This window comes from Helobdella robusta (assembly GCF_000326865.2).
Source record: "Helobdella robusta unplaced genomic scaffold HELROscaffold_1, whole genome shotgun sequence".
Lineage (NCBI taxonomy): Eukaryota > Metazoa > Annelida > Clitellata > Rhynchobdellida > Glossiphoniidae > Helobdella > Helobdella robusta.
In genome coordinates, this window is record NW_008703570.1 from 2,129,245 (window position 1) to 2,139,130 (window position 9,886).

Consider the following 9,886-nt stretch of genomic DNA (forward strand, 5'->3'; position numbering starts at 1 on the left):
TTTATTATGTCTATCTGTGTATCTCTTCAGAGCCGATGTTGAACCACAGTTAGACACTACATGCTTGTTTGTCGAACGTTACACAGTGGGCACAAGGGAGTTGTGGTTTTGTCCCATTTGACCAGATTTGAATTTGTGGGCAATTGTTGAATTATGTATTTTCTCACAAATCTGTAATGTATCCCGGACATGTTGTCAACAATTTTCGACCAACAAGTTATCCGTGCCGGAGTAATAAGTTCGCCAATTGACCTGAGCACTGTACCTTGAGATTGAAGTTCGATGATGTGGTTGAGACATGACTTCACTTGGGATTCATCAAGGAGTTTGAGAGACTGCTTTAATGAGCCTGTTACTTTCAGCAAACTGTCAGGTTTGACAAAGTTTGAAGAGGTTTCGTGCCATCAGCATTTAATTTCTTCATTATCGCTGTTCTTTAAATAGCTGCGAACTTTCATTTTTGTTTTTTCTGCAGTGTCTTTTAGTGACATGATGTTATTACCCCCGAGTTTCATTGGTAGTGAAAGCATCTCCGCTACACATCCGCTGATCGGCATCGAGAGCCACTCCCTGACTTTACTTACGATCAGGTTATCTAGGTTGGACGATATCCATGTTGGCGAGAAATTATAGTTGCGGAGTTCAAATTGAATTTGTGTTGGAATGAAGTATCGTAGTATTTTTAGTTTCTGTTACAGTTTGATGTCAAGGCCAGAGGTGGTCTCCAGCAGTTTGGTCAGTTTTGCGCTAATTTTCTTTTTGGCTCTTGTATCCTTACCTTCAAAATCATATAATCTACCTAAGTAGACAAAACTACTTCCAATTTCTATGTTTGGAATGACTTCATCATCAATTGTCAATCTCGGAGAGAATTGTTCGTAGGTCCCCTCTTTTTTCCTCATGCCAAATGAGTTGCATTTGTCGATTCTCATTTTCATTTTTGACCAATTGCACCACGCGTAATTCAAATCGATTAGTTTCTGGGCGCCTTCAGAACTGTGGGCGATAATCGCTGAGTCGTCAGCAAATTGGAGCCAAGATTTGGCTTTCAGTCCTGAAGTTGGGCCCCAGAAATAACCACAGTTAGTGTACTCTTTGGTTTCAAGGATTTTCATTAGCGGATTGAAACATAAATTGAAGAGTAGCGGAGAGCACGGATCACCCTGGAGGACACCTTTCTCGACCGGTAGTGTTGATGTTAATTTGTTGTTAATTGAAATGGTTATTGCATAATCTGAATATATCGACATTATAATTGATTTAAACTGTTGAGGTACATGGTGAAATAATAGTATCGAGTCGATTAGAAAATGGCTGACTTCACCGAAAGCATTTTTCAAATCCAGCAAAGCCACTATAATCGTTCGCTGGTTTTTTCTGGCATCTTTTAACAAATGATTTAGCATCTGTGTATGCTCCGTCAAGCCATCGACTTCAGGATAAAATCCTTTTTGGATGTTTGTGTTGATAAATTTATTTTTTTGAAGAAATTGGTATAATCTATTTTTTATAAATGTAGCTAAAACTTTGTTACAAGCCAGAACGGGTTGTAGCGTTACGGGCCTAAAATTTCCCGGGTCGCTGGCGTCACCCTTTTTATAAATCAAGATAGTTAGGCCCTTTCTCCAGCAACTTGGAATAGTAGATGAGGCCCAACATTTTGAGAGTAGTCTATGGAGATAAGTTTTGAGGATAGGACATCTTTTGAACATTATTATCGATATCTGATCCAGAGGGCATGGAGAGGCCCTGGATCGAATTTTGCGAATGATAGATGAAATTTCCTCATAAGTTGGCGGGTTAACATTACCACTGAAGGACGGAGCCGGCAAGGATGGAATCCACTCAGGAATATTAAACTCTTCATTATCCTTCGACTTCATTACGTTGCCAAAGTGGCTACTACCCTTTTCGACGTCGAATAATGGAGGTAGCGATGTGGTTGGCGAGAACGTTTTTCTGCATGTTCTCCAGAAATTTTTTGACAGTTGACTAGATATATTTAATTGATCGTCACCCTTCGCCAACTTCGCCCCACGAAGTGTTGATCTAATTTGTTTGCTCAGATTTTTTATTTCGTTGTTGTAATTGTTGTTGTTGCGTCCTAGAGTTTTTAAGATTTTAAGTTTTTTCTTTAGTTGTTTGATTTTGGCGTTGACTGATGTTGAGACGATAGGTTTTTGTGTACCGTGTGAGTCGGCGAAGTATTGATAGACTGTTTGTTGTAGATGCTGGGTGTAGCTGTCGATGTCGTCAATATTGTTGAGGAAATTTAGTTTATGGTGAAAATAGGCGTTGGCTTCCGTCCACTGCTGTTGAGTTTTAGGTAACTTAACGCCTGGGAGAGGATGTGGTGTTGTCGCTGGGGCAGATTTGTGTTGAAATGATCGTGGTTGGTTGATAGTCTTGTTGGCATTTTCAACCGAGCTAATAGCTTGTCGAGAATTGAACATTTTACAGGATCTGTGATGCATTATAAGACCCTTTCTGCCTCGAAAATATCTACCGCAACAGCAAGACAACATACTTTCAAACTTATTAAACAAATTATTGTTATAATTATCATTATTTAAAATTGAAACATTATTTGAGCTAGTAACCAATTTATTTTTAATTGAGGTATTATTCGAACTTATATTAGAATTATCATTATTTTGAATTAAAAGATTAATTGAGCCAGAATCAGAGTTATTTTTTGTTGAGATATTGTTAACCGAACTTGTATTAGAATTGTTGTTGTTTAATTCACTAGTTGCAGGTATCGTTCTATGTGCACAGCGCCAGGAGTGTTTATTTACATAACGAAATTCTTTACAGCAATATGGGCATTTCGCCATATTTAAAATAAATATTTGTAGAAAATATAAAAATATACTTTAAAATTAAAATGTTAAATGAAATAATGAATAAAATATACTGCCAGAATGCTCGTAATTTTTCCTACTATTACATGCCAATTTTAATTATATTAAAAAAAAAATAAAACCATATTATTACAAATAAACAGTGAGCCATGTAAACACGACTCTCTTGTTCAAGTTGTATATAATAACGTTTACAATAATAATAATAATAATAACGTTTTTAAATATTGTAAAAAAAATATTAATAATATGTAGTTAATTAAATACTTGTTCCTTTATATCAAATATCTTACATACCTTATATATATAATGCACTGAAGATGAGTTATTTATAACTCGAAATAGCTATTTGCAAATTTATTTAATAAAAATTTAAAAAAAAACAATAAAATGTCTTATTTCTATGAAATTAATAAATTAAAAAGAAATATAAAAAAGTTGAACAATGTTGAAAGTAGTGTTGAATTTTTGAATATATATATATATATATATATATATATATATATATATATATATATATATATATATATATATATATATAGTTATTTTATTTTTTTTATTTTATTATTCACAAGTATAAAAAAATAAACATATACTTGTATCAGTGCCTTAACTAAAATAGAATACATAACTGTAAAACTCATATACTGACAATATAAACAGAAAGGAAAAGAAAGAAAAACTAAAAAATATCAGCATCTATCAAAGTTTACCATTTGTTTTTGTTGAGCAATAAAAAAAATTACATGTTAGCATATTTTCGCACATATATATTCACACATAGATACATATTTATTTATAGAAATTTAAGCTTTTTACATACACACACACACTTAGGAAAACACTCAAGCACACAGATATATACGGATCTACTACACTTTCAAAATTTCAAAATTAAACGTACTCATACAATTATTTATGAATCACGCAGATTAAATAGCGCCCTAAATAATTCAATATAAACAAACAGATATCCATCCACTAATAAACTCATCTGTAGGTAAATATAAATTTCATTACCTTACCTAACAAAACGCTAACTAGAAGAAGAAGTGCAATAAGAATAATTAAATATATTTAATTAATCAAACCCACTCACACACATTCAAACCAACAGATTCATATCTAATCATGCACAAACACACACATTTATGCTCACTCACACATGCATACTTCGTCATGCACATTTACACACTCACACAAGACGACCACACACATACGCGCACACTCTTACATCATAGACACTCATAATCACTCATACATATAGACAAATTTAAAATACTACGGCATCAAAGTAATTGCCCGAAAGTTGAATGATGATGATGATTAGCCATTTAGTCAAAGTCGACTTTCGGCCACTTTATGGATCTGTCTTCTCCTCGACGATTATTTTAAGTTCTGAGATCGTCATTTTGGTGGCCGATGTGATTGTATCAAGCCAACGTATTCTTTGCCGTCCTTTTCTTCTTGTCCCACTCACTTTACCTAGCATCATTGAAGTTTCCAGCGAATTTGAAAATTGAATAAGAAATTATAAAAAATAGGTATTTTTCAAAATTAAATATTTTTTGAGTTTATTCTTAAATAAATTTATCAAAATAATTATTTTGATTTCCGACGGAATTAATTTATCACAGACTCGAGGTCCTGTTATTTTCAAGCTTGAGTTTATTAATTTAATTCTATATGGCACAAAATAAAAAGTGGGCGTGTTTCTTAAGACTTTTGTTCGGACAGCTGATGCTTGAGCAAAAAAATTGGCAAAAAGTTAGGTAATTTCTGCTGTAAATATTTACACATAAAGATCTCTATAAAAAAGAGATGCATATTTTTTATACTGAGAAAGTTTGTTTCCTTATAAAGGTCGGTTATCTGGCAATGTGGATGAAGGCTAAGCAACAATCAAACAAAGCGATTTTGAGTTACTATAATTGGAGCGAGATGTGAATTTGGACTATTACCCCAAAGAATTGGATTAACGCAAGGTAAAGATTTAATATTTTATTATCAATTTTTTGTTTAATTTTATATAACATACCAATGAATCTATTTGATTTTTGTGATATTGAATTAATATGCAAATTCCATGACATACGCCTAAAAATTTGGTTTCAATGAGACGAGGTATTATTTTTCCATTAATAGTTATGCAGTTTGTCATTATTTTAGGGCCAAATATTTGTACATTTTGAGTAGTTTATTACTAACTTATTTATTGAAAACCAGTTGGCGATACATTTTAAACTATTATTAATTAATATTTGATATTCATGTGGATTTTTTGTGTGGAAGAAAATAGTCGTGTAGTCGGCAAAAAGTAAAAATTTAGCTTTAGAAGGTATTAGAGCAAGATCGTTAATAAATATTACAAAATGTAGAGGTCAAAGTATGGGTCCTTGCGGAACACCAGAGGTAATGATAAGTTTACCTGATTTGCTCCCATTTATTGATACATATTGATTTCTGTTTTTGAGGTAAGTATAAAACTAATGGAGAGCCTTTCCTCTAATGCCATATAATTGCAGTGTTTGCAAAAGTATATCATGATTAATAAGGTCTAAGACTTTGATCTATCAATAAAGATCCCGACAGTTAAGATTTTCTCGTTCAAGTTGTACATCACTTGTTGCATGAACTCCAATACAGCAAGTTCTGTTGAATGATTGGCTCGAAAGACGTATTGTCTGTCCGTGATGATGCTATTTGAATTGAGAAAAGATCTTGAGTGCATCAACTTTTCTAAAATTTTTGAAATTGGTGAAAGAAGAGAAATGGGTCTTTAATTTGGCATGTCCAGTCTATCACCTTTTTTAAATATTGGGATAACTTTCGCTGTTTTGTAACATTGAGGGAAAAACTCTTTGCGATAGCGAATGGTTGCATATGTGTGTAACGGGAACAATTAGCTCATTAATTAATGTTTTATTAAAAAGTTACTTAAATCGTCATAGGATGTACTTTTTTTATTCATCATATTCTTAACTAAATTCATTGTTTCCGATTCATTAACCAAATTGAGATAAATAGATTTGCTTGCTAGATTGATTAGATTTGAGTTTTCCTGATTTTGTGGTAAATTCTTACAAGTTTCTGTTAATGATTTAGTAACATTGATGAAATAGCTGTTGAAAGCGCTACTTATTTCCGTTTTATCTTCAACTATTAAATTATTAATTAAGATTTTGTTGATGTTTATTTGATTTAGGTTTTTATTAAATATACTATTTATTATTATACCATTTACTTTTAGCGTCAATTTTAGAATCTAGAAATTTATTTTTGAAACATACCTTTTGTAGTTTTTGAGGCTATTTCTAAATTTTTTGTATGTATTAAAGTTAATTAAGGTGGGCTTGACGATGTATTTTTTAAACAATTTATTCTGTTGCCGTGACATGCTTATAATTTCTTTAGTAACATATAATTTTTTGTTTTTGTGCTTGCAGGATCGCAAAGGAGCAAATGCATCTAAGGCCTTATTGATTATATTTTATAGAAGTGAACAGACAGTTTCTATATCATTTTCATTTGTAACATGAGTCCAATTGATGGAAGAAAGATAAAGTATAATTTTATTAATATTACTAATTAATAAATTACGTTGAATGGAAGGGGTTCGGTTGACTATAGACAAGTTAGAACAATATGAAGTCGTAAAAATTGGAAAATGGTCGGAGAGATCAGATATAATTACGCCACTATTGAAGGCATCAGAAGAATTCGTAAAATAGTTATCGATCAATGAATTAGAAGTGAGAGTGACTCTAGTTGGAACAACAATTAATGGAACAAAGCCATATGACAATAGTAAATTTTGAAATGATGTAGTGTTTGACAAATTTAATTTAAAAGATTTACATTGAAGTCCCGAAAAAGAAATGTTTGATGATTCTGCTTACATGCGTTGAGGGCAATTTCTAATTTATTCAAGAAAACATCAAAATTTGTATTAGGAGATCAATATAAAGAAATTACTTTTGAATATTTATAATTGTAACATTTCTTTGATCGTACATTAATACAACATGTCTATAAAATCATCATTAAACCCTTTATCCTCACACACACAAAAATCCAAATAATTTCTTACAAACATGCCAACGCCACCTCCTATATCAAAGTTTCTATTTTTGAATATAAACATTATTTTCTAATTCAATCAATGGAGACAACAATTCATTCCACTAAGTTTCACTAATGACTATCAGATTAAATATTTTATAAAATTGATTAATTAACACTTGTTGTATAGGCTTCAAACGTTTATGTGCAAAATGGACAAACATGATGTAAACAAATTAACTCCAGAACTAGCTATAAAATCTATTAAACTATTTTCAGTATAATATGGCGTTTGGCTGTACGCTAAATTGTTTACGAATTCATCTAGCATTGCCATGTTTCGTGGCAATAGTCCGCAATTGTTTTTCTTCAACTTGTTTTCTGTATTTTGCCAATGAAAACTCCCATTCACGCAGTTATTAAGAAATATCACCACATTTTCCGCATTATTGAGTTTTTAACTAAGTTTTTCAATTTTTCGAACAATTATTTTATCGATATTATTCAATTTATTCAAATGAATAATAAAATTTTTAATTAATTTAGACTGCCTTTTTTATATATACATTTACATAAAAGCTTTTTTTGGTAACCTTTACCATTATCGGTGTAATAGAGTTTGTGATATTGTTTTATGTAGTTTTTCAGGAATTCATCGTATTTTTAGCGAAAGTTGCATTGTTTCTTTGTGTGAGTAATTTCTTTGTTGGTAAGATCGTTACAGCCTGTTGGATGTTTATTACAGGGTTTCTGTTTTCTATTAATAAAGCCTCTGTCATTCTCAAATTGCTTATATTATGGTTGTAATATAACACTTTGGTATCTGAGTTTAATATTTAATTTTTTTCGTTGTGAATCCATTAGATGATTTTTTATTGCACCATTTTGTGTATGCATTGTTAACCTTTTTGATAAAGTCGTAGTAGTAAATCCGATATATTCTGTGTTTCGGTGCCTACAATCACCGGTTTTACAATTAAAAGATTATACTAGATGACTGCTCTTCATTATCGATTCTGGTTTAGTAATGCAATTATTTTTCAAAAAACAAGGAATGAGGTTTTGTTGTTTTTGTAATTGTGTAAGTTTTAATTTATCATTTTCGTTATTAGTTTTTACATTACCGTTTACAATCCTTTTTATTATTTTCTCGTCTGTCTTATAAGCTGTCGACATCGTATTTTTTAATTAAGTATTATGTTATTTGTTGTTTTATTATTGTTACTTTGTTTGTTACGTCACAATTTTTTCTGCTAATATTTTTTTCAATAAATGTTTTTTTGTAACCATTATCAACAAAAATGATATATTAAAACTTATGATTTATTATTAAGGTATAAAATTTTAGTATTATTATCTAAAATGTTTCTATTTAGCATTATATTATGATTATCCATTAAGTGTTTTTATACACCATTTTGTTAGTGCATTGTTAATCTGTTGTAGTCATTTCGATATATTGGGTACTACGGTGTCCACACTCACCAAATCTACAATTAAATGCATATATCAGATTACTACAGCTCATCAGTGGCTCAGTTTTAAAGCTGCAACTATTTTTTAAAAATAAATTGGAAATTATATTGTTCCTATAATATATTTTTAACTTGAAATTAATGTTACTATTCAATACTTTTATATTATTTTTAATTATTTTTCATATAATTTGTTCATCAATTTTATATGAAGTCGACATTTCTTTGAAATAAAAATAACCAAATCATTATTTATAAACAACTTAAAACCAATAATTAATATTCAACAAAAACATATAAATAATATCTCTACTGAAAGAATTTTACTTAGTTATAACTATGAGAGTTATATTATTGATAATAATTTAACGAATATTGCTACTGCTATTACTATTGCTAATACCACCCTTACCACTAATACTAGTACTTTTTCTACTACTGCTACTACTAACAATAATTATAATGATAATAATTGTAGTGATTGTTGAGTTGATATTGATGATGATGAAAATAATAATAATGGGAACTCTTTTTATTATCATCAAACCTCAAAATATAAAATCAGTTATAATAAATGTACAAAATGTTCATAAACATCCATGCTCATCATTTACATACGAGTACAATCAATCAATCTTCGTTTAGCGTCCAGAGACCCAGTTCCCCGAGGTAGGACGTTGTTTTCTTTACCATCAATTTTTGCGCCAAATTAGACGATCAGTTGTATCCATTTCATTTAAATTAAGAGCTTTCATGTCTTGCTCGATTTTGGTAGATTTGATGTGGTCCTTTAGACTAATTCGTTGCATCCATCGGAGCATCGTTGCATCCATCGGAGCGGTTCGTTGAAGGTTGTTCCAGTTTGGTTGTCATTGGCCAATTGGCCATGTTTCTGCACCATATACCAACACCGGACGTATCACAGATTTATAAAATTTTGATCGTAGTGGTAGTGGGATGTCACGCCGAATCAATATATGTAGAGGCAAGGAGATGCCATTTATTCCAGACTGCACGTATGCGTGCTAGTACGGCAGCTTCAGCTGTTCCAGTACAATCCAGAACATCCTCTAGATATTGAAACGATGTGACTTTATATAAAGTACCAATTATTTTTGAACATCGTTTTTGACACCACTGGTTACACTGCTGACATTTGATTGAATTGTTACCTACACCAGCTTTACAAACTGAACAGGGCCATCGTCCAGTATCTGTAGATTGGATGGGTTCACCAGTGTTCATTGCTTTGGTTTTGCTGATGTTGACTTTGAGTCCATGATCAGCGAGTCTGGTGATCCAATCTTCAAACATCTGTGCTGCACTCTGCTCAGACGTGGCTGTTAAAACGATATTTGATATATATATATATATTATAGCATATTATATATAGCATTATATATCATATATTATATAGCATATATATATATATATATATATATATATATATATATATATATATATATATATATATATGTTAATATA

At 31.0% G+C, this 9,886-nt stretch overlaps 1 protein-coding gene across 1 annotated transcript in view; it reads right to left on the reverse strand.

Moving 5' to 3' along the window:
- HELRODRAFT_158535 (hypothetical protein) overlaps positions 1-2,837 on the reverse strand; it is a gene marked incomplete at both ends in the record, with an annotated part of 5,124 nt that extends 2,287 nt beyond the window's left edge. Inside the window, one exon of the mRNA XM_009010583.1 lies at positions 1,634-2,837. Within this exon, the coding sequence (XP_009008831.1) occupies positions 1,634-2,837 (1,204 nt within the window). The remainder of the gene's footprint in view (positions 1-1,633) is intronic.
- Between the last annotated feature and the right edge of the window lie 7,049 nt (positions 2,838-9,886).